General features: G+C 35.4%; 1 protein-coding gene and 1 pseudogene across 2 annotated transcripts in view; both read left to right on the top strand.

Annotated features, from left to right (window-relative positions):
- DCLK1 (doublecortin like kinase 1) overlaps positions 1 to 19899 on the top strand; it is a 172182-nt gene extending 152283 nt beyond the window's left edge. The window contains exons 17-18 of one of the 2 annotated variants that reach the window (XM_026681879.2): positions 8489 to 8562; positions 18297 to 19899. In XM_026681879.2, coding sequence (XP_026537664.1) covers positions 8489 to 8562; positions 18297 to 18354 — 132 coding nt within the window. In that variant the 3' untranslated portion in view covers positions 18355 to 19899. The remainder of the gene's footprint in view (positions 1 to 8488; positions 8563 to 18296) is intronic. The other variant, XM_026681878.2, reaches the window with a different exon arrangement.
- Positions 19900 to 23908: 4009 nt separating this feature from the next.
- LOC113421499 (U6 spliceosomal RNA) lies at positions 23909 to 24005 on the top strand (annotated as a pseudogene).
- The last annotated feature ends 2610 nt before the right edge of the window (positions 24006 to 26615 follow it).

Below are 26615 nucleotides of genomic sequence, written 5' to 3'. Positions count from 1 at the left end.
GAGTTTTTTTCCCCCTCCTTTGCTGGTACTTTGCTTGTGTGGAATGACCATTTAATGTTACAATGGCACCGAGAAAAGTGACTTATGATGATTTTTCACACTTACGACTGTTGCAGCATCCCCACAATCATGAGAGGCCAGGCGGGGAGATGTGTGCCTTGATGTGAGTGATGTTGAGTTGGCCATGCCCAGCCAGTCACATGACCACCAAGCCATGCCCACCAACTAAGCCACGCCCACAGAACTGGTTGTTAAAAAATTTGAATCCATCCCTGCCTGGATTAGAAAGGACATGCTGAATATATGAAATCTAAGTATGGCTTATGTATCCACAAGGTTTCCCCATTTGCTTTAAATGTGACGGAGTGTTCATTCTTCTTACAAATATAAGGTTTGCCATTCTAATTTTTTCCACACAAGAATGGCACTCAAAAAATAATACAAAAATAAAGGACAAATTATTTTGCATACATAACATCATCCAATGTAAGAGAATATTTGTAGCTCAGGGGTGAATTGTGGGATCCTTTGGGCTCTCTAACCTGGTAGTTTTCTTGCAGAAGTTTCATTACCAAACTGATGTTGTTATCAAACGTCTGCAAGAAAACCACCAAGTTTATAGAGTACCAAGGATCCTGTAACATGCCTACCGTCCCTGTCCTATTGTTTCTCTTATTCTTTTATTTTTCTTATATGTACCCATTTCATATATTCACAACTATGTATACACTTGTACTTATTATCTTGTAAACAATTGACAAATCAAATAAATAAAAATAAAATAAAAACATCATCCAATATGAGGTCTGGAACAGTACAAAGATATTATATAAACATTAAAGCAGTTCAAAAGTTTACACTACAAACATTTAATTTGATTTACTGATCAAAAGTATCTAAAGCTTTGTCTTCTCCTGAAGTTCACTGAAAGTGGTATTCTGGAGTGGGTGGGAAGATCAATTCCTATTGCAAAGCTTCCATCTTCTTCATATTGACTTAATGCAGGGGTCCCCAAACTTGGCAACTTTAAGACTTGTGTACTTCAATTTCTAGAATTCTCTAGCCAGCTATGCCAGCTATGTTTGGAGGCCTCTGGCTTAATGAAAAGGGCTCTTTAATTAAAGTGCCTTACAGAAGTATAGGTAGCCTTATAGTTAGATTCTATTTAAATATTGTCCTGTGTCTACATTACTACATGTCTACACATGCACTACATATTAATATGCAGCACCATTCCCACCGTTAGTCTGATAACAAATTGTCCACCTTTTTCAATCAACCCTTTAAATATGGCATTTTTTTTAATCAACTGCCCTTTCTGAAACCCCAAAGTAAAAGTGAGCATATTTTTGACATTTTTAACATCAATTACAAAATTGTATAGCAGCTGTTTAGAGTTGCTTTTTTTTACAGAGTTTGTAGAAGTTCATTTTACCCTGTTCCTCTTGACACTGGAAGAATGAAAGATTTTCAAAGAAAATTATCTTTTAAAAATGAAAAACAGTTGACATTTTGTGAGTTTGATGGCATATTTGCATCTCTCTTCTATTTCCTCTGTCAGCTGTGGACATTTAAAGGAAAAATACAATGACAAACTTTGTTGAATACTGTTGATGTTGATATTTAGGCACTTATCTCTTCATCTGCCATTTATGCAAATGCATATTAAATATTAATGGGTTTTTCCAACTTTTCTTGAACAAATATAATATCAAACAAATATATGTTTATAAATATAAACATCCACTTTTCAAATTCTTAAATGAAATTTATCTCTCTCTGTGCCATACTGTGCAGCCAAAGTTAATATAATCTTTTCTCTGAGGTTATATTTTCAATAAATAGATAAAGACAGCAGCATCAGTAAACTATTTTCTTTACACTCTTTGATGAGACTGAAAAAATGCTCTAAAATAAGAAGTAATTGCTTCAATACTGCGAGGACTTTCTAGCAATTTGTCACTGTTTTCTCTGAGTACTTCAACTAGTGACTTAACTGCTGCCTTGTGGTGTCTGTAGTTACTAAAGAGGAGAGCTAGTAATTAGGGTTTAACAGATGTCTTGAAAGACTCATAGTGAAGTAGCATTGCCCTACAGAGTTGATTAATAACATTTTCCTGTTTTGAAATTAATGAAAACAAATGAGCCCTTCTTTTAAAATAATTAACAGTATACTAGTGTACTAGTGAGTTGCAGTCCAGTTTATTTTCCTTATTGTGATTGGTTGCAGCATTGTATTGAGTAAACTAAGATCCAATTATATATGATGCTTTCAAGCAGACACAACAAAATCTAAGTTTGCTTTGTTTTTCTGAGCTCCCTTTTTATCTATGAAAGTAAATTATTGTTTGAGGCTTGTAAGTACCATGTATTGATGAGATAAAGAAAAAACAAATATAATGAAAATATATGACCTGAAATTCTCAGAAATTCAATCCAATGTATGGGATTTTACATGGCTTCCATTTCCCTCTGTTTTTATACAACGTTATATCCTGTGGCATTTTTAGTTACATTGACTCCCAAAAGGGAAAATAGGATTTGAACAGGGTTCATTATATAGGTGGACAGATGGAGGCATGATATAATATAACCCTGATGCCTTTCAAATCACAGAGCTTAAGGCCAGCTGGGTTGCATGTGCCATTCTGATAGCCTGTCTCTATCCCTTTCTGCAACCACCTAATACCAGGACCTAGATTGCTGCTAAAGCTACTGCACTGTATATAGTCATTTAAAGTGCAAAGGTCCATGAGTTCAATTCCCAGTGGATGATTTGAATGCCATAGAATACGGGTGTCAAACCCGCCATATCATGTTGCTGTCACATTATGTTTTACAACATTTTTCCCATTCACGGAGCTAGGATGGGTGTGGCCTGCACATGACATATCCGGCCTATGAGCCGCCAATTTGACACCTTTGCCATAGAATAACATCTGGCTCCCACATCATAAAAATTCCAAAGATGATGAAACTAGTCATCTAGTGCTTGTCTCTTAGTGTTCCATATAGCTGAAAATTAGAACCTGCAATTGGGTTTCAAAAATTGTTCTGTTAGTTGGAGTGACTGAATAAAAAGAATAATTAAAAGAATAATACATTGTATATTAGTACAAATATCAATTTAAACTGGTAAGTAACATTTTGGCAGTGGTTTTAAAGAACTAAATGCTCCAAAGAATAAAGTAAAACTACCGTGTTTCTCACAAAATAAGGCCGGGCCATAATAAGGCCATTTTTTTTGACCCCCGAAAAAATGGCTAGGCCGTCTTTTCAGGGGTGACTTAATTCCCCCCCTTGCATCCTCGGGTGGGCAGGTAGCGACGGCTTGGATGTTGACCTCAACGTTGGTGGGGCACTTCGTATCAGGAGACCTTCCACCACCGTTGCTTTCCTTTCTTCCCGTGCCGCGTTTGGCGCAGCCACGTGGCATTTGGCGCAGCCATGCGGGGCCAGCCAGGGCTCCTCCCTGCAACTGGAGCCCAGTGGAGACACCCAGCTTCAGGTGCTCCTGTCGCCGCCTTCCCGGGCATCGTTCGAAGGCAAAGCCCATTCTTTTAAAAGCGACACCCTACTACGACAAAGCCTCCCCTGCCTGAGAGGGCAGCCCAACCCCACATGGGGAGGCAAATCTCCCGGGGCTGCAGCACAGGATTGGCCCACCCTGGGAGAAGCGCCCAGCCGCCATTCCTGCCTAGCGCTGGGAGGAGCGCGAAGAGCTTCACCTGGGGCACCCAGCGCAGCTGACAGGTGGGCCCTCCTGCCCGGTGGTGGAGCTCTGGCCAAGACAGTGAGCACCTGCCCACTGGGCCCTCCGCTCATCCTGCCAGGGCCGTGCCGGAGCCGGGTGGGCTCAGCAGAGCTGGGAAAGCGAGCCGCGGGTGCACGCCTGCCTCCCAAGCGAAAGAGCCGGGCCGATCCAAGTTTGCCTTTCCAAGTCCCTCCAGCTCGACCCCAAAGGGGCCACCGGGAGAGGCCGCCCGAGGCAGTGATAGTGCCCACCCGTCTGCAGACAGGGAGGCGAGGTGATGGCAGTGCTGCTTCCCTGGCCGGCAGGTCCAGTGGAGAGAGCCCAAAGCCGCCCGTCCTTTCCACCCCTCGCCCAGCCCGTCCCGTCCCCACGCATCTCCAAACGCTGCAGCAGCACGGGCATCAGGCAGAGGCGCTCACTCGGCGGGGCTCAGCTGGGAGGCGGACGCGGCGCGGGCTGTCACCTCACCTTCCTGTACTTGGTGACAGTAGGGAGGTTGGTGGCAAGGCATGGCTGCCCGCAGGACGCTCCTAACAGCAAGCCCCCCGCCATTTCCCCCCATTTCGCATGTTTAATATAGGCCTTAATTTGGGGGGAGGGGCTTAATTTCATTTTATGCCTATAAAACATGCTGGGACTTCCTATTGGGGGAGGCCGTATTGTTGGAGAAACACAGTAGTAAAAAAACAATAGCTTCTAGGGTTACATTATATCATGCTTCTGTCCAACCAAAGCTTATTTGAGTAAGAGTGAACTCCTGTGCACAGTTAAGAACTAAGTGGGATTTACATGAGAGTGAACAAATATTGGATCATGTAAGACTCACTGGATTCTACAATAACATTACATTTTTAAATTTTGATCCTGATAAAATGAGGAAGCATTACGTAAAAGTCAAAAAATTGCATTTGTACTTGTAAATTCAGCTACAATTAAACCCAAGTGCAATGATTTTAAAAACCTTTGGATTAACTGGATGGGTAGAAATCCTCCTAGAACCAAAAGGCAAGGAATACTTGGACATAAGTCTAACCATATTTATAGTATCATAGAATACAAGTGGGAGGATCTTAGAGACCATCTGTTCCCAAGCCCTCTCTAGTGCAGGAATCCACTATTAAAGCATCCCCAACAGAATCAGTTCTCAGGAAGAAGATCCCTCCCTTCTCTAAAGTAGTCTTTTCCACTAGTGAACAACTTTTACATTTATGACAGCTTATATCTCTGCTACCACGTTTAATAAAAGAAAGCCTTGATTGCTATTTTAATTTTTTTAAACTGAACCATTCAGCTATATCAGCCCTGTAAGGTAGACTAGAGTCACTGAGCAACCTTAAAGTCAGTTTTGTTAGAACATCTGTAGTAATAGAATCTTGCAACTTTAAATGTACTATTTTCCCATCCCTTGTACATTTTTGTAAACCAAGGCTTGTTTATTAGATGGATGACTTAGTAATGAATCTTTCCTCTGTTCTTCAAGTGACCTCCATAGTTACTACAGCAACTTAAACAATGATCAATTAATTAAACATTTTCATTTGGTAGATTAAATTTACACATTTTTACATTATTTTAAAATTCAGTATAGTTCAATTATGGAAGTTTCTGCAATCAGGTATAATCATCACCAGTGGGAATGCAGTAATTCATGAAAGATCTACCCATTAGTAAATCAATCTTGATGACTGTGTATTCTATCCAGAATCATAGAACTATAAAATTCAGACTCTTCTGAACTGACCAAAATTCAGTTCAGAACACTCTATGAACATTCTTTAAAAACAAAAATGTGTGCATGTATACAGACACATAACACATTTGCCTACATATTTTCTCTACAGCCCTGGAATTTTTGGGCGGTCTTGCAGTGAATCACTGTGATAAAATGTGATGTGGATTTCCATGAGGGAAGGGGTGCATTCCAGGGGAGTAAGAGTCAGCAAAGTTAATAGTTAATAGTTCCCAGAATATATGTTTTGTGGTGCAAGTAGTCTGCTTTAGTTTGGCAGGATTTCTGTTTATAGGTGAGGGACAAAAAAGAAAACTGCTTAAAAGAATCTCAAAATGTTTGTCTTGGGTTTTGGAGCCTGGCATCCATCTTGCCAAACTAAACTCAACAACCGTCTTTTGCTTATACAGAATGCACTGCCTCCTTGAAAGTCGGACCACATTCCTTCACAAATACTAAGCCCAGGCTTGGAGACTGTAATTGTCCATGTTTCTGAGCTTCCTGAACTGGTCACTATGACACACAGAATTTGGGATTTAGATGATCCAATACTGATCCATCAGTATTTCCCTTTTGTCTTTCCATGCGTTCTTTCCATATATCAAGGTCTGCACAAATCAATAAGTACAATTAAAAACAAAAGCTATATTAATTGTGGACATCAATTAATCAGTGAATTGAATTGGTCCTAATAATACCCTTTAGCTAATAAATAATACATTCAACCATGTGATCCTTTCTATCAGTAAAAGTAAGGGGGATTAAGAAGTTATGTATTTTCAGAATAACTGCTTGTCAGACTTTTCCTTCTTGAACCAGCACAACTTTGAAGGCTAGGAGCCTCTGTTCACATAATTCCAAAAGAATCCAAGAAAATTTGCAAAACTTGAGGTACTGCTTAATACTCAGTGTGCATCTTTTCTATCACAGGTTCCTTCAGATAAAACTTTTGAGTACTTGGAAACTGTCCATCTGCTCCTCTGCTCCTTCTTTCACAAAGGGAAATGTTTTTACCTTAAGTAGATTAAAAAATAGATACATTATGTTGTCAGCACTTGGGCCTATTAGAATGATGCAAGCAACAAAACATGCTACTGCAGTAGTTGGAGAAGGCATTTCCCCTTCCTCTTTTTTTGTAGAAGGCAATAAAAAGTCAGTAGGAAATACACAGAATCTATGATGTAAGCTAAATGAAAGTAGAAAACTAGACGTGTCTTTCTTTCTTTCTTTCTTTCTTTCTTTCTTTCTTTCTTTCTTTCTTTCTTTCTTTCTTTCTTTCCTTTTTTTCTTTCTTTCTCTCTCACACACAGAAACACATGTTCTGCTGGGGTTACCATTATGTCAGATGATCCATTGTCCAAAAGGACTCTACAGTTGTAATAGAACAATAGATACCTTACACTGGATTCAACTTAAGTGCAAAGAGCTTATATCTGTGAGCTATCCCAATTCTGCAGCCTTAAATGGCTTGTGAATTGCACTTTTCATTGGCACTTGAATCTGATTTGAGCAAATAATTTATTTGAATTTTTTTTTACTTTCCACTATGTATTATTTATAATTTAATTAGTGCTACGGTGTGATTTTGAATACTTAAAATGCTGAGTTTAAAAAGGGATGCAAAATATCTAAGTCAATATTTTTTTCTCCACTCAAGTAATTACAGTTTAATAAAACATTTTGTTTTGAAATTCCTAAACATTGGCTGTTCGATGTTATTAATGCATTGCCCTCATACAACAATAGATGGCAGCAGTAGATCTTGGATATAGTACTAGATACTATATCAGGCCTTCATCATTTTAGCTGGAAGTCTTCAAAAATTTGGGGTGTTTTAAAGTATCCTACATAAGAAAAAAGTTGATGAAAGAAAATAAACATTACTTTCTTTATGATCTGGATTCAAAGTCAGGATGCATACTGCAACAACTAAATAACTGATTTTTGGAGCGGTTTCAAACTGCCTCTTGTAATTTAAATTGTAAACTTCTGCCCTTATGTCACTCTAACCAAGCACATATAAACACAAAAGGGATATATTTTTGTTCTCTTTTCTGCATGTGTATGTAAATGCTAAAGCATTTTCAAATACTAAACTCTATAATACGCTTTCTTCCCCTTTCTGTCTCTGAAGAACTACCTGACTAAAATAGCTTTTAATTACTTAATATGTGGTGCCCTGCTACACACAATGAAAAGTATTGTTTAATAAAGAATAAAATCACCCTTTTATTACTATATCAGAAGTGAAATTAAATGGAATAGTTTCTTTTTCCTTAAATTTCAAAAAACATGCTGCTCCGAAATTAATAATTTAAGGCTGTACTTTGTATTCTGATACAAGTTTAGTGATGCAAACTTATACATTCTTAAAATTAAATTATAGACTGTAATAATACACAATTATTTAGGATTTTCCTTGGTATCCTAGATCAAAGTTTCCTTTTGAAACCAATAACAGAGATTGGTGGGAATGTCAAAATGTTATATTTTCATATTTATACATTTTCATCAATATGAAGCAGCATGGTTTTGATCTGTGAAACTCTAATCTATTTGATTATAGAGATGGCTATTATGATTTATAAAAAAAACAAGATATATTGAAAAAAACTGCTCACAAATTTTTTATTATAAAATGGGAAAACCTTATGTGATACCTTATACAGCCCTATTTTGTTTATCTTCAAATGATTGACTGTTACAAGTTGAAACAAGTGCACTATGTAGTCATTAATAAAGAAGATACTAATTTAGCCAGATAAATTATTTGGTCTAGGGTCTTCTTCATTATTTGTTTTTTCTTCTTCTTCTTCTTCTTTTTTTTTTTTTCCTATTTCCAATACGTAGTTTTTATTTTGATTTTATTTTTAAAATGTTAGAGTGCTACCTTGTGAAACTGAAAAATAAATATGCACTAATAAATAAGGAAGAGTTTTGGTCTGGAGGTCTTAATTCTCTAGCACAATATCGATCCACTGAGTTGCCCATTTCTCTCTGCTCAGCTGGACCACGGGTTTACCATCAAGAGATCAGGGTCTTTGGACTACTACCAACAACCAGGAATGTATTGGATAAGGTATGAGATGGTACAGCTCCAACAGTCAGTGTTTCCATGGCAACGTGCTGGCAGTCTCCATTAACCAGTTACTTCAGTGAATAAACATGTTTTTTTTTAATTTGTTACCCAGTCCATATGCTGCTTTATCAGTTTCATTTGAATCTTGATTGAGATGCCACACCCCTCATTCTCTTTCTTCACCCATTCTTCACACTGACATTGCAAGCTTTTTCTTCATTGCACATGCTCAGTATCAAGTGCTCCCTATAGTTAAAAGGACAGTGTATACAGAAAAATTAAATGTTCACGCAATATTTATTTTACGTTAACAGTTTTTAAGGCATGTAATATCCTGTGCTCTTTCTTTTTCTACCTGTGAAATGGCAACAGGATATCAATACATATAGATCTACATTTATATTTGTTTTTTTTTCCTCTCTGAGATCCAAAATTATATACTGTCATTTTAAATTTCCCCTTCCCAACCACAATCCTTATCTTAGAATGAACAATGCATTGACATAACATAGTATTGAGAAGCTGTTCAATGAAATATAATGCATTGTATGTGCTCTGGTTAGCTTGTGTTTCCAAAGTATGCACATTTTTGTTACTCTGTTTTTAAAAGAAGTTGATAAAAATGATATTGCATGAATATACCTCTCTTTTTAGTATATCACCTTTTATTATATGGTAGGATTGTGACTAAGAATTCAATTGAAAATAGGTGTTATCTGCAATGATGCATAATTTTTGCTACAAAGATGAATACAGTATCTAAAATACCCAATTTAAATGTCTATGATATTTATTGATGTTCAGTTTTTATACATGTTTATAACTTTATAAAAATGGGTTTTTGTAACTTTTAAAAAGGCTCTGTAGGATGAACTAAATATTGACAAATATTTTTATGTTCAAGGAATTGTATTCAGTGCTGTGGTAGAAGGTTTGTCCAGATTGTGCAGATCTAATCTTTATTAATATAATTGTGGCAGTAATCAATGCAAGCATTTACAGTAAATTAAATATTCCCTCTACATATTTGAATTAAAATATCTGGAATAGGTTGCAATGAATTACCTTTGAAAAAATTACCTTTCTTGTCCAGAAATAGTCTTTATAGGAAGAAAAATTTTGGATGGATGCCTTCTTGAAGTATATATTCAGTTTCTATTCTGTCGGTATTCAAGGTCATATCTATATGTCAGGGTATTTTAAATCTTTAATCAGCATTTATCTAATTGGATGTGTTAGAAATTGATAACACACAATTGTTTGGAAAATTCAAGACTGAAAAATGTTTACATGCCTATCAATGTTGGTAATATCAAACAAAATTAATAGAAATTATTGTATTTGTGGTAGCTATGATTTCAACTTTTGCTTTACTACAATATAGATTGATCATGAGTTGCATACTACTAAGTATACCACAATTTTATGTAAATAATCAATTGGGATAACAGTGTTATATCAGAAGCAATATTTAGGTGTGACTTCACACAGACCCACAACACAATATGTTGGTTGGAAATGTTTTTATCCCATCTACTAACTGAAATTCTCTACTTAGAACACTGTGTATTTAAAATGCAAAAGATACATAATCATAATGTTAGAAAACATTATTTGGAGAGGTTTCCTAATGGTGATGTCTCTTGTAGTTCCTAGCTTTGGGGAGTAGGTACAAAAATCACTGAGTTGTTTTTAAATACCTTCATCTCAAATTTTCCAACTTTCACTAAGTAGTTAAATCTCTGTTCACAGGTATATATTAATTCCAGCATAACCGTGGTGTTCAAAAGTATATGAGATATGAATAAATGTATTAATATAAAAAGAGGAAACATCGGGCCAGCATGGCTTTGGCCCAGTCTACTCAGTGCGAAGAGGAAACATGCCAGCAGTTTGGGGAGTGGTGACAAGATGGCCACACCCACCTTGTCAGCCATGCCCAGTGAGTGGCATTAAGCTGGCTATACCCACCCAGTTGGCCTACCTCCGCCCCTCCAGTGTCAACCACAACCCTGATGCAGTCCTCAATTAAATTGAGTTTGACACACTGCTTTAAAGAAATTATGAAACCCATCTTATAAGACCAGTTAAACATGAAAAAGATAACATTCAAGGATTAGCATATATCTAGACAATATACTGTATGTAGATCAAAATACTATAAAATTATTTAAAAAAATAACTATTAAAAGAATTAATATGAAGACATGGTGTCCTTGTAATTGTACATGCTGGCTTTTCACGCCATTTACAGATTGTATGTATGGTCTTGACCAATGGCTTTTTAGTATATGTATACTAGAAAACTGGCCATTAAAGGGCTACACTGTACATTTTCAGTAGATCACCATAATTGGTACCATTCTAAGAGAAATGTTATTCTTGTGCATGCTTCATATTAATAGAAGACTGTTTATCATATAGGATCATATGACATCAGTACCAGCTGGAACTCCTGCCTGTAGTTAGTAAATGTATAAAAATTTCCAAGCTTGGTGATTCTGAATTTAAATCTACTATATCCTTTATTTCTAAGCTCACATATTGGTCATAAGCAGTGATTCACGCTCAGTTAAAATTTCAGACCTTCTAATCCAACACTGTACTGCATTTTAACTGAGACTCACTTTATTTGTTTTCATGCAGAAGTTTCCACAATCCTACTATCTGGAATCTATCTTGTCTTTAGTATGTTAAATAAATAATATGTGCATTTGAAGACTACAACTAAATGTTTACCACCAAGTAGTTAGCCCTCCCCAGAATATAAAGCAATAAGATAATTGAATCTTAACTTAAAATTTACAGTATATTAACAGTTTCTTTGTAAATGTTATAATATTTTGCATTTGAGGGGTTTTCTTTACTCCAGAAACTGATTAATGATATTGTTGTTTGTATTTGTGATTGCCAACTGTTGTTTGTCAATATGTTTTCCATTGAAACATAAAGCTTTGTTGAAATTTTTATTTATACTTTGGTCCAATGACGTTTAGCTTGACAAAATTTCCTTCCTAAAAGAAATTCAATTCAATTCAACAGATTCTTATTCTCTATTGAAATTATTATTCTCATGGATTATACCATTTGATAGGTACATGCAGATTCCTGATAGAAACATCAGAATCAAACTGTTTAGAAATGGTGTACTGTGCTTTGTTCTGGGGTTGTTGTTTTTTTGCCTCTTCTTTTTTTAATCAATATGTTTTTTTCATGTGTATCTGTATTTGTGTGTACAAATATATGTGTGTTCATATATGGTGTGTGTGTATTTGTTGTAGGCAATGCTTCTCCTGGTTGACCATCCTTCAGAAATCTCTAAGGTTGCAAACTTCTTATCAATATCTACAGAAGCTATCTGATTCCTTCCTATGTTATTCACTGCTAATTGTTTTGGGATGTTCTTGATGTTCAAGACACAATTGGACTTTCTGATTTTTTTCTTTGAAGATGTTTTGCTTCTCCTCCAAAAAGCTTATTCAGCTCTGTTCTTCCACACCATCCAGTCAGAGCTGAAGAAGCTTCTTGGATGAAAAGCAAAACATCTTCAAAGAAAAATTAGAAAGTCCAGTTGCCACCTGAAAAAGCACCTTTGGGACAGCAGAAATAATGTTACACTGGGAATTATCCTTTTTCTGAAGCATAAAGGTAGATTAAGAAAGCTTCTAAAAAGAGGACATGAAAGACATTTAAGAAAGAAAAAGTAAGGTCCTCTAAAGAACACTAGCCTAAGGTATTGTTACAATCAGTCGTGTATTTCCTGCACCTCATTATTGATACAGATCAGATCTCAACTTTTGGAGCTTTCAGGTGAGTGGACTTCAACTCCCAGAATTCTCCAGCCAGCATGTTTAATATTTCATGATCCTTTTTAACATATTTAACATATACAAAAGATAATTTAACTTGGATATTCTAGTACCAGTTTCATACAGGGTGGAACATATTAGAAATGAGTGCATACTTTTAAATAAACAGTTCTTGCAAGTGTATTTTATTCATTGATGCCATCAAATGTCTAACAAAAATAATATAGTAAAGGAATCTATAGAGAAGCACAATATTTTGTCCATTATATAACAACATTTGGATTGATTAATTTATAATGAAGGAATTATCATATGTCTAGTATATGGTATAATCTTAATTATGAAGATATTATGTTGAGCTTCAACCTTTGAAGTTAAGTGTTTTTGTCAAAACCTTAACTTAAATCCTTAAGTTCCCTGTTTGAAACATATGAATATGGTGAAATGAAATGGAAGAAAGTCTTAGCTTTATTATCCTACCAGAATTTAAATGGGAACATTGCTTCTTACAAAAGAACAAAAAAGGAAAGAACAATGGTGATGAGAAAACTGCCATTCAGTTTTATGCTGATAGAGACAATGATAAAGTATGTTTGGAACTTAACATTAGTAGAATAACATTATATAGATTTGAGTGTGGAAGTTTTATGAACCCATCTATTATATACAGTATCATCTATTCTAACTAAATTAATCAAATATTGCTTATGTCAATCAACTGACTATTGTCAATATGAATTAACATACTGATGGAATTTGGAATACAGTGGTACTTCGGCACTTATTAATTGGTTCCAGGAGGCATGGTGAGTACTAAAAACAAGTACTAAACAAGCCATATAACTTACTTTGTTTTGGCCAGGAAGGACTTCCTATCTGTCCCTTTTCCTATATCAGTAACCTTCCCAGTATGGCTGACTTCCTCTCTACCCTATATGGCCATTCTCTGCTTCCTTTTGCAATGACCTCCCTGGCATGGCTAACTTTCTGTCTGTTCTCCACAGACATCTCTCTCTTCCTTTCACAGCACATCAAGTATCAAACAAACAAGTACTGAGACAATATTTTTGTGTCAAAATGTATCAAGTGCCAAATTCAATGAGTTTTAAAGCAGTCAAGTACTGAGGTACCACTGTAAGTCATTTAGTATTAATTGGCATGAAAACATACATGGAGTAAAAAAAGCTATTTATTTATTTATTTGATGTATTATAGCCTACCTACTCGAAAAGACTCTAGGAGGCTATTATTCATTTGATAGTTAGATTTATTTCCTGCCTTTTACCGAGGAGTTCAATTATTCTTACACAGGGATTTATAATTTAATAACAATGTAACAAATTGTGCTTAATACCAATTAGGCCAGTGCAAATCTGTCTAAAATAATATATTTTGTTTATTCTGGAAGTCTTAACTTGAGCAAGTAAAAAAAATTATGCAGTTTATGGTGTCTATAGGAATATTTTCACAATAATGGAAGAGCTTTTCTACAATCTTCTTTAAGACCTGGGATTTATTGGTGGTCATACCACCATGACCAAATTAGTAATGACCTGATTTGACCCTGCTTATTATTTTCAAGAATAGCCGAAGTCAATTAGGTACTGGAGAACATCAATAGAAGGTTCTTAGTTGTCTTTGTAAACATTTTCCACATGAATTGTTACTTGGAATTGTTAATTCTCTATTTTTTCTTGAAACACACAGCAATTCTGTGGAAACATAAATAAAATTGTTTAGCATGTTGGATCTTTTAGTACATGTTTAGTGTATGATTGACTCATAGGAAAATATGCCTAGGTTCACTTATCATTTAATCTAAACTAGTGTCACAAATGGCATATATAGCCTAGTTCTGATCATACCCATTAGGTCACCTGACAGAATAGGTAATTAAATCTAATCTTCCTTGCCTCAGTTTCTATCCAAGTTAGTAATTAGTTTTTCTACCATCTTGACAAGGATGTATGAAGCCATTTAAGTTGTTAAATATATTCATGGATAATCATATAAGGATTACTCTTGATGACATTTGAAGGTGCACTCACTAGAGCAGCAGTTGCCAACCGGTGGGTGATGGCCCACTGGTAGGCCGTGAGAAAATTTTGGTGGGCCACAGAGAAATCTCACCCCTAGAGCACCCCCACAAAGCAATTAATCCAGGCTGCGCAGAAACACAAGGCTGCGCCACCCACATGGCCCATGGGAACCTTCCCCGCACAGTCACTCCTTACCTGGTAAACTTGCCTGCTAAATTGCTATTTTTCCTTTTTCCGACCATCATCTGTTCTGCTGCGCCAGGAGATTTATATTAGCTAGGAAGCAGGAAATGGTTGGATTTCTTGCTTTCTAGTTAGTCTTTAGATCTTTGGCTCAGCACAGCCGAACCTCCCTTAGGACTGAAATTTTGCTTACAAGCAAATTCAGTGCAGACTCATGGCAAGCAAATTTGAGAGACTGAGCTAGCCGATGGCAGATAGATAGATCACTGAATGATTCTGTGAGCAACTCAATCTGCCTACTTTGCCTGATTTTGGGTAAAAGTTGCTCTTTTTTTATAAAAAATTCAATATTTATATACATATTTATAATATTTACATACAAGCCATGCCCAGCCAGTCACATGACCACCAAGCCACACCCACAAATTAGGCTACACCCACAGAACCGGTTAGTGGTCCCTGAGATCTAAAATTATGAGTTTGGTAGTCCCTGAGGCCCAAAAGGTTGGCGACCCCTGCACTAGAGAATAAGAATAAGGCTATACTTTGTATTTATATGACACTGTGTTGCTGACTGAGAACCGGAATATTTTACAGAAAATACTAACTTTTATAGTTCAATGAGGAGGTCATTAGTGAATCAAAGACCAATAAGGCTGTACTTAACAGGAAAATTGAGTAATTATTCATAAAATGGAAAAACTAGAGCAAGTAAGTGAATTTATATTGTAGAATGATGTGTGTCTTGGTAGAATATGGAAAAAGAAGAAAAAATGTTGAAACATCCAGATGCTCACAGAAAAAAAAGCATATTTTAATTATATGAATTGTTGCAAGGACTGAGTGCTATTTAATAGAAGCAGAAATGACTGTAAAGAAGATGCTGTGCAGTAGTGAGAGTTGGACACATCAGAATAAAAATGGAATACCATCAGAATGTGGTACCCAAGTATGACTTGAAAAATGCAAAAATAAGGTTAAATCTGCTAAATGAATACAGATTGAAAACAAATATGAATTATTAGTATAAAATAAGAATGTTGAAGTATATTTGTTACATAAGACAGAATGAATGAAGATAAAGTTGCAAAAGAAATATATGAAGAAAGAATAAATAGGTCTCAGGAAAGAGGAAAAGTAAAAAAAAATCCTCAAACTGGATGAGAAATTTCAAGATAAATGGCAGCATATGAAATGGTGTATGGACATCTTGAAAAGAAGTATGATTTGCAAAGGTAGAAAGATAGGAGGAGGATCTGAAGTTTAAACATCTACTTTAATTGTTGTCACTTCCGTCAAAGCCTGCCGCTTAATGATTGGTCAATAGAGGATCAACTTTCAACTGAGTTTATTAAGATTTATAGAGGAATAAACCTTTTAAGCTAATAGTGCTAAATAAAATTTGTAATTGCTCCATATATTCTCTTTTAACATCTCCCAGCCCATCATACACAACTTCATATTCTCTACCATCCCAGCCTTTGTCTTAGAAGGTAAAAAACTTTTCCTCCTCCTCATTATAAGTCAAAATAATTGTCCCAAAAGAGGGACCAGGATAATTTTTTTGCTAACATATTAGTACTAAAATACTAATGAAACTACTGCATTGTGGATGTGTCTCAGACCACGATTTTGCTGTACTTCTCATGTGTAGGTACCTTATTGATCTGGGTAGCTAGAAGAACAAAGGGCTGAATTAGACATAAGAGCAAAAGATTTTGATTTAAACAATATGAACCCCAATCGCATAGAAATATGGCGATTAATTCATCCTTAAAATCAAAACAAAAAGTTGCTTATGCTTGCACCAAGAGAATGTTATTCTGGATTGTAGTGAACATTTTAATTTAGACTTTCCTGCTGAAAGAAAGAATTTTTCATGAATCTGGGATTAATATAAAAATGATGTGATGTGAGTCAATCTTTAAATGAACTCCTTTTGTGCACAGAAATATTTTAAATGCAAATCTGTATGTCATAGAATAGTAATGTATGCCATTCTCTCCATTTGTTACAGAGAATTATATACTGTAAATTCTATCTCTGTAATGTGAATATAATTCCAAATGTCTTCTGCTTTCTATTAAAATATAATCATAAAGTTGGTTTTAAAGCACAACTTTGAAAACCGTTTAGGCCTTTTCCAAGGACCAACTGTAAACAAAGAACTTTTGGCAAATGATAGCAGTTGGAGTTTAGTATTGTCTTTTTTCCTTCCAAGATCCAAACATGAACTTTTATTGCCACTTTCTATCAATCCTTCAAATATTCTAACTAAAAAACTATTAGTGGAACAATTTAGCTTAACTGAATCCATTTGCTTTATAAATTTTGTCCATCTTCTGCTTTTATTGCATTTTGGAATCCTGATTGCATTATTTTAAAACATAGATTGCTATAATACTAATCTGCATGATATGATATCGTTAACATAATAGATTTAGTTTTAATTTTGTTCCCAAAAATGCTCAGGGTATAACTGTGTTTCTGGGTCACTGTATAACTGGTAGATTTTTCATAAAAAACTATTGTGAATGTCTCAAGAACAACTGATATATCTTTTGAAGTATAATAAACTCTTATTCATATCAGCCCAACAGAACAGTCTTTCCAACATTTCTGACAACACTTAGCTTTATTGGGCTTTTCCAGTAGTTTTGAACCTGGTTTACTACAGTGAGTGTTTATAGTTTAGAGGCTAATTCTCAGTCCCATTTCCTGAAACTGCAGGAAATTTACATAATGTTTAAAGGCATCCAAACTAACAAAACTTGGAATGACTCTGAAAATTAAAAACATGCTTATTAGGTCCAACATTACAACAAGTTATTATATAATTACTTGAATTTCTGTACATATAGTTTAAGTCTTTCCAAAAGTGTCTCTGTGTCTATGTCTAAGTAAGAACTAGGTAGTGGTGAGGAGAATCTAGGTGGAATGATCTAGAAAATGAGTACTAAACCTGTTGCCCAAGAAAATTGGTGGCAATTTAATTCACACTGAGAAACAACCAATATGACTGAAGAGAATGGTAAGAGTAGTTTGTTTGGCTGGAAAATGTATAAAAAGAGCAAGAGGAAAGCTTAATGCAAACTTATGGGAAGGAGAAATGGTCTGCATGCTTCCGTAATGTGCGAACAAGTGCCTGAGTTAAAGGGAAAAGATGAATAGTAAGGCATGAAGTGAGAGAAGGAGTGAGCATGTTGCAATTGTTCTATCAAAAATCAATATTTGTAGCAGTGTATTTTGATGGATACTTTCACTATTTTGAACATTGGCAAATATTTACCTCTCTAATTTGATTAAATTGCATTGAATTTCTATTCAGAACCGAGACCTCATTTGAAAAAAAGCAGGTTAGACTGCATTTTGTCTGAAACCTGAACCCATTATTAAAAAAAAAAATTAATAGCTTCCAGAAGTCTAACATATGGCATCCATACAGAGTCATGCACTCATACTGTACATGCTTGATGAGATCACACTGCCTCTTTATAGGTTGGATTATGCACTTTGATATGAATTGAGTCATGTAATAGATTAAAGCTTGCAAAACTAGCCAAACCTGGTGGTTGCGGAGGGTGGGGTGGGGTTAATTTGACCTGGGTTGAGGTTTGCTTTGAAAAAGAGGAAAAATGAGAGTCAGATTTGCTATTTCATGCACAGCCTAATCTCATCTATTCTCATTTTATGCCCCTGCCAGACCACCGCTCTTGATAAGGAGAGGCAGGTTTTCCGACGAAGACGCAACCCGGATGTGAGGGGACGTTTTAAGCCACAGCCACCACCTCCTGAACTCAACTCTGAATCAGAAGACTATTCACCAAGTTCATCTGAGACTGTTCGCTCACCCAATTCACCCTTTTAATACATTACTTCTGTTGAAAGTCCTGGCTTAACCCTTTGAGATTTTGACAACAATTCTTGAAACCATGTGCAATTTTTCCATTTGATTTTTGTCTGTATCAGTTCCTTGACAAAGATGCCAGAAAGGAATTTAATGGTATCTTTATAACAATAGTTTCCTATATGATTGAGATGGTCTTTGTTTTCTTTCTAGACTAGCCTTCTGCAGCCTGACATCCACAGGTGTGGTGGGAGTGTCCTTCCAGAATTTCCAAGCATTCCCATTTCACATTTGAAGAGGACCAGATTGGGGAAGCCTAGTCTAGATTGTGATTTGCTGCTAATATGATCCTCAAAGGGTTAAGGCTATTTTGAGATATACATATAAATATAAATATATATATAATTTTCAAATGGGGATAACAGCAATGAATGTTTTCATCAATTGAGGTAGGAACTATTATACATAATTTAAGCATACGTTAATCCTCTGAATGCTTAATTTTAATTTTGTCAAGCCAAAATGAGGGCTTTATCAATACTTATTTTTCCTACAGGTACTTAATTAGTAATCTGACTTAAGTGCTCCATAATCATAAAATACACACTATGATCTTTATAGAACTTGTTTTTTGTTCTTATGCAGGGGGACAAAAAAACCCCCCACTTAATATACATGGACATTGGTTAGAATCTTGTGGATTGTTTTAAAGGTCAAGAAGAAGATGTATCCTATCTGGATTCAAAAAAATATTGATGGCTCCTAAATTTTGCTAAGAAATATGCATCCCATTCTTTACTGTTTCTTATTCAAAATTCTAACACTCTTAACATATGTTCTGCTTCTTTAAAGCGTTCCATAGGCAGTAGAACTGTCTGAAATCAAACTATTGTGGGTGATGTGGCAATAATCTCAAAATTACTGCCTTCAGTCCCCCATTTGTACATTGAAATGCAGTTTCTGGGGGTGTAGTTGAAAGAATGTGCTATGCTCACATGTACAGGTGCAGACAAAAGACATGTTTAGGAGGCAGCAATAAACACAATCAATTTTTACATACTATGGATTCTTCTGTGAATATTACTGAGATGTTAACTATATACTTATTCTCTCTTCACAATGCTTTGAAAGAAGAACAATTCATTCTACTGAAACTGTAAATCAAGGAAAGGTCTTGAAATTCCAAACATAAATAACTGTTGTTTTTAAAATTACATGATTAGCAATTACTCACCTAATGTGTTTGTAAAAATATATTTACCAGAATTTAGTGAGACAGTGTATGTATGAGACTGGGATTAAAAAAAAATCTGCAAAGAAATGTTCCATCAGTGTTTCAAAAACACATTTAAATTACATTAAGCATCTTTTTATAGTTTTGGTTTTAAATTGTAATATTATTGTAAAATGGTCCATTCACCCATAACTTGAGTTGAATAATAAAAAAAAGTTTCATTTTTACATTATGCTTTTTAAAGTGTTATTAACAAATCTTGAGCACAAATGTAGAGTATTAAAAATTTCATGTGTAGAGTTTCTTTCCCATTTCAGATACAAAAATAATTGGAAAAGAACTGACTGTTGTACTAATGTGTTGCTTTATTATGGAAAAGGTTTTATTTTATTTTATTTTATATTTTTCTTTCTTGACATATGCAACTCAAGATGACAAACACACCAATTCTCTTTTCTCCCCCTGTTTTTCCATAACAACAATCCTGTGAGGTGAGTTGGCTGAGAGAGACCCAACCTTACCCAACCGGTTTTCAAGAAAAGGCAGAAGTAGAATTAAATTCTCCTGCTTTCTAGGCCAGCTACTTAACCACTACACCATTGCATTTTTCATTGCTTAACTTTAAGGAGATTTTTTAAAACTATAAATAATATTTGCACAAATATAAATCAGAGACGGGGTAGCCTGCAGGGGGTTCACGGGTTTGTGAGACCCTCTAGCTAAGATTCTGCACAGTTCAGAAAACCCCCAAATCCTACTCCTGGCTGGCCCCACCCACCCCGTCCCTCCCAGGAGTCCCCACGCAGCCCATTTTGATGCAGGCAAGTGCAGGGTGCGTGCGGAGGCTCAGGGAGAATGAAAAACGCCTCCTGGAAGTTTGGGAAGGCCATAGATGGGCTCGAAGAAAGCCTCTGGACCCTGGGGAGGGCAAAAACAACCCCCCCCGTAATGCAGGAGACCGACTAGGCCATGCCCACCTAGCAACTATGCAGAGAACCCCTTGCTAAAATTTTTGAAGCCCACCCCTGGTTAGAGGGGCATGTGCAAGCCATGATGTTAATACTTTTTCAATTTATAGCAGCAGAAGCTATGAAAATTTGCAATTGACTCATAAATAATCTTTATGCTTAAACTATGTGTGAATCTACATTGTTTCAACAGCTTATATTATACATTCTCCCCAGAAGGCAAATAATCAGATTCTTCCATCTTTCCAAGGTCTGTAAAATGAGGACCCAACATATTAGGGGCAATATGCTGACTCTGAAAACCGCTTAGAGTGGGTTGTAAAGCACTGTGTATAAGTCTAAGTGCTATTGTGATCATGTTTTACTAATGTGGAAAATATCACTCTTGCTCCTAATATTCTTTAGAACTTTTTTCTTTATCACAATTACATTAAAATTTTCATAAATTTCAACAATGTAACAAGAAATAATAGCTTGTTGGATAATTATCAGTTTAAAATATCTGGAACTCTCTCCTCTTTCTGATGATTGTATGATTAATTTGGATGTTTCTTTATTCCCGGTATCAATTTTTGATGGATCTAATCTGATCCTTTTCGTAGCTTTGGCTGTATCAAGGAAAACAATCAACCAACCCAAAATTTAGCAGTATCAAACTTGATTGTAATCCCTAATCAGCATGGAAAACTTCCAAAGCTATTAATACTATAAAAGTGAAAAGAATAATAAAGTGAATTACATTATGGAAAAGATAATATAAAATAAAGTCATTATTCCAATATAATTTTGTTACTCAAAATAAAAAAATGATTTGGACTGGAAAGGCAACAAAGATACTATGCAGGCTCTGGGGATAGATTTCATAAGTGGGATCCAACACCCAAGAAAGCCTCTTTTGTAGTTTTGAACTATTATTTGGTGGAAATTCTTTGACATACTCTTGCACTCTGTAATTATACATCTTAATGTATGCTTCTAGTACTGTAATGCTGAGTTTGTTGTAGTAAATCCTATAATTTAATGACTTATGTAGTAGTATATAGCAGTGGTCACGAACCAGTGGGCCGGGGACCACTGGTGGTCCATGAGAAAATGTTGGTGGTCCACAGAGAAATGTCACACCCAAAGTACCCCCCAAAACAATTAATCCAGGCTGCACGGGAACACAAGGCTGTGCCTCCCACATGGCCCATGGGAACACAAGGCTTGCACCATTTGCATTGCGAACAATCTGAGATAGTGAGGGGAGGGGGGAAGGGCGGAGGGAGGGAACTTGCCCCACCCACCCCACCTGCCTGGCCTGGCCACCGGGCTGCTTCTTTCTGCTTTCTTCTTCTGCTTTTGGCTGTACACAAGGAAAGCAGCAAAAGTCTTTCTTTCTCTCCTCCAAACTCTGCCAGAAATGAGTCTTTGGGACCTTGAAAGGCCTCCTGCTCCAAGAGGCTGCACTGGCAAAGACTCATTTCTGGCGGAGTTTGGGGGGAGAGAAAGACTTCTGCTGCTTCTGCTGCTTTCCTTGCATGAAGCCAAAAGTCTCTCTCCCACTGAGAACAGAACTGGAGATGGTATCCTGTGATCCCAAATAAAGAATGATCGATCGGTAGGGAATCGGGGTGAGGAATTTTACTGCAGACTTTTTTAGGGATTTTCCCAGTGTCTCTGGTCCATGGGATTTAAAATTATGAGTTTGGTGGTCCCCAAGATTCAAAAGGTTGGCGACCCCTGGTATATAGGATATAGCTGCTACAGACAGTTGAATTAAATGGTAATTTTTTTAAAGATTTGCAGAATAAAAAAATATTGTATTGCAATATTTTAAAATGAGAAGACTTTTCAGATTTAAAAAAAAGGACATCTCCATGAGCAGAAATCAAGAACTTTTGAATACTCTTTAAAGTTAACTCCCATTAAAAAACTTATTGGGTTTTTTTCCAGCAATAAAATATTTATAACCAAGTTTCTTTTCATAAGTAATTTGGGCCTTCTTTCAAAAAAAAAAAAGTCTTCCCAAAATGTATTTGTTTTATCAATTTTTATTTTCCAAATACATTTTGGGAAGACTTTTCTATTCATCTGAGCCACCCATCAAGGTGAATGTGTGGCTGACACTTTCCAAAAACATATTGCAGGTCTTTCCAAGATCCAAGAAGTAATTATGTAGGACTTCAATTTGCACAATATTTGTTGAAAGGCAAACTATAAAGCAGGAGTCTCCAACCTTGGCAACTTTGGCTTGCTGTGGAATTCTGGACTTGAAGTCCACAAGTCTTACAGTTGTCAAGGTTGGAGACCTCTGCTGTAAAGTCTAGCTCTTTTACAAAATATTTTCTCGCCTTTGTTTTTTCCATGTATATTTTTATTGGTTACAAGGTAGTATAAAATACAAAATATAAAAGCAAATAAGACAGGGAGAGGGAAGGGGAAAGGGCAAAGAAAAATGAAGGAAGGTAGGGAAAGAAAAAGAAGCCTTGATTTCCGACTCTATGTATTACAGTAGAATAAGACAAACAAATCACAACTTTTTGTTTTACCATAATATATGAACCGGCCATTTCAACAAAAGTGTATCAATCTAATCTGTAAAACCCAGAATCAAAGTTCCATTCTTTTCTACAACAATGAAGTTCAGAAACAGTTTCCATGTGGAAACAAAAGTACTTATGTTTTTTTCTTTAAGCAGAGTAGTCAATGTTTCCATTTCTGCCAACCCCATCAACTTTTGCAGCCATTCTTCTATAGTAGGAATTGAAATGTCCTTCCATTTTTGCGCATACAGTAATCTTGCTGCTGCTAATATATATATATAGTAACAAAGTTCCAATTTTTTTCTCCAATTCTTTTTCCATTATGCTCAAGAGGAAAATGTGGGTTTTAAAAGAAAAGGTCTTACTGCAATCTGACTTCATTTTTTAATTAAGATATTTCCCTCTACTATGGCAATACATTTTCTTCTACTGTGGCAATATATTTTGGCTTCAGAAAGCAGTTTGGGGGTAGCCATGGCATTCTGATTTTGCAAGCTACTGAGCTGAATGAGATGTCCATTAAATAGTATCACAGCTGGCTTGAAAACTCTCCAGACTGGAGTGGAATGCCTCAAGGTTTTGTCCTGTGCCACATTTTCATTAGCAAGTAAAATAGAAGTGGGGAAGATGTTTATCAGCTTTGCAGGTGACTCAAAATAGTGTGGGATAGCTAAATTTCATAAAACTGACAGACAATTCAAAATGATTTTGATAGGCTAGACAAGAAGATTTTAAAAAATGGTGCAGCACATACACTAAAACTGGAATGATACAGAGAAGATTAGCATGACCCCTGAACAAAGATGACATAAAAATTCATGAAGCTTTTCATATTTATTTAAAAAAAAAACTAAAAATAATAATTACAGAGACAGGAAGAACTAATTCCTATTAGTGACACTCAATTATGTCCCAGTGTACTCCATTTTAAGAAAGAAGATTTCAGTTAGATAATGTTTAGACTTCAGAATATTAACAAAAAACAATTTTCAAGCACTGAAGTAATATCAAATAATAGAAAAATAAAAGTTGTTTCCTGTTATCCCAAAATGCAGGATACATAATAATAATTTTAAATAATAGTCAGATTTTACTTCAAAGTTAGGAAAATCATCCTAATATTAACAGTAATTCAAGCACTTATGAAATGAGATGGTGAACTGTCTTTTTCTGGGTATATATCGATTTACCAAGGATTATTTATTTTGGTTTATTGCACTGAGCAGGATTATGACTTGATAGTCAAAACATTTGCAGGCATTCAAGTAAGAATGATTTTTTTAAAAGTAGTATTAAAATAGGTAAAAATCTGTATTGAAACCAGTAGAAATTAAACAGGCACAACCATCCTTACTATGCCGAATACAAAAAGAATGCAGATGCCAACAGAATTTATTCTGTTATTGGAACATAGGAGAAAATGATGTACTAATAAGATCACACTTGGAGTACTGTATACAATACTGAATATAGCATATTTGAGAACGATATTGACAAATTAGAACAGCTTCAGGAATAGTCAGCAAAAATGATACAGGAAATTAGGACACGTACTATTAGAACAGGAGGAAAAATTGAAATAATCTGAGAAAACATGTCTGACAGGAGACATGATACCAGTATTCAGGTACATAACATTTCCCCTAGAGAAAATGGACAGGAATTATTTTCCTTTGCCACAGAAATAATATTGTAACTACCTACATTTTCTTTAAACATCATGAAAAATTTCCTGATAGGTCTATTTAATAGTGAGAAAGCTTATCTATTGAGTTATTAATTTTCTATCTCTGAAAGATTTGTTTAAAAGGGCTATACTGCTACCCCTTAAGGATAATTTAATTGGTTTTTCTGCATATTGCAGAAGACTAGCTATTCATTTTCATGTTTTGTTATTTGATCTTAGCCAAAAAGCAGCATTTTTATCACACTTTCCTATTGGATGGTTAATAGGAGTAAGAAAATAACTAGAATATATCTAAACCTATGAAACAATATGGAGTTTGGATATACTAAAGACAAAGATATTCTCCTTGGTCATAAATCAGTGTAACACACCAGACTGCATGAATATTCTTATGACAAGTCACATGGTATTCCTTCACAATAATAAATGCAATCCTGTGTTGTAAAATGTCCATTAATAATATAGATATCTTGATTCCTGGTAGAAAAGTAGCACTTAAAAGCAAAGTGATTCCTTTGTCTTGATTAGAGGAAGTAAAGAAACCAGGCCTAAACATGCTTTATGTTATGGTTATGCTGCATCAGCTATGCAGCTTTATATTACCTCTATTTTCCCCTTACCATCCAGGAATATCATTAAAAAAAGATGTCTAAATCTCTTTCATCATTGTGCCATATTATACCAATTACAGCCATCCCCCTCCTGTTCACTGCCAACCAAATGCTTGATTATTGATTTATGTTTTGCTGGCATTAACTTTGCAAAAGTTTGCAGAAGTCTTTCTTGGACTATGACAGCATGTATTTTTAGATCCCATGTTCTCAAAGTGAGTAGTTGAAATGCCTATTGAAAAACTCTTTTAAAATATGGCTTATTTCTTTCACTGTGAAATTCATAATGAAGTCAATGAGGTTTTTTTTAATAATCAACTTCTGCAACACAGAAGGGCAAAACTAAAATTAACTTTAGTTACATTCTTAATTAAAGTTAAATAGAATTGAGACACTAGAATGATTGCTAATTATTATTCCCAAAGGACTGGACAGATGAGCTAGACACGTCACTACTTAAGTTAAATGTTTAAAAAAATCATACTATTATGTTTTCTATTTGTCGATTGAAATGAAATGAAACTGTCCTGTGAAGTGAAATGAAATGAAACTGTCCCGTAAAGGATGTGGATAAATTTAGCCTAAAAGGAAAAGCTCAGAGGGACAAGATAAAGCAAGTCTTCCAATAGTTGAAGAGCTGTTACAGGAAAGAGAGTGTGGATTTATTCTCCAGAGTAGGGCAAGAACCAATGAAGGAAAGCTTTACAGAGGAAAAGTCAAACTTGACTTTCCTATCTACGAGAGCTATTAAGCAGTAGAACAGCTTATTTCCTAGAGACAAGGGTCTTCCATCACTGGGAGATTTCAAGCAAAGATTCATCCATTTGTCAGGGACAGCCTGAGATTTCTGCTCTGGGTAAAGGTTTGGTCTAGAAGACTATGAAGGTCCCAACACTATAGTTCTATGATTCTATATCTAAAAGACCTATAACAAAACAAATCTAGATATGTACATTAATATAGCATGAAACTCAAAGTACTAGATTCAAATTACTTAGAATTTTACCAGCTGAATACTTTTCAGCCCCATGTAGCCCAATATATATAAAATATTGAATGATCAATTGATACAGTATATATGAATAGTTAAAGCAACACTAAGCAGCACATTATATTGTTGCTAAGTGAATATTATTTTTAAATGATCTGA

The sequence above is a fragment of the Notechis scutatus genome, chromosome 5 (genome assembly GCF_049901735.1).
Source record: "Notechis scutatus isolate UNSWTSFEM ecotype Mainland chromosome 5, rNotScu1.2, whole genome shotgun sequence".
In the NCBI taxonomy this organism is placed as follows: domain Eukaryota; kingdom Metazoa; phylum Chordata; class Lepidosauria; order Squamata; family Elapidae; genus Notechis; species Notechis scutatus.
The sequence above is the reverse complement of the archived record's forward strand: the minus strand, read 5'-3'. Positions and strand labels throughout refer to the sequence as shown.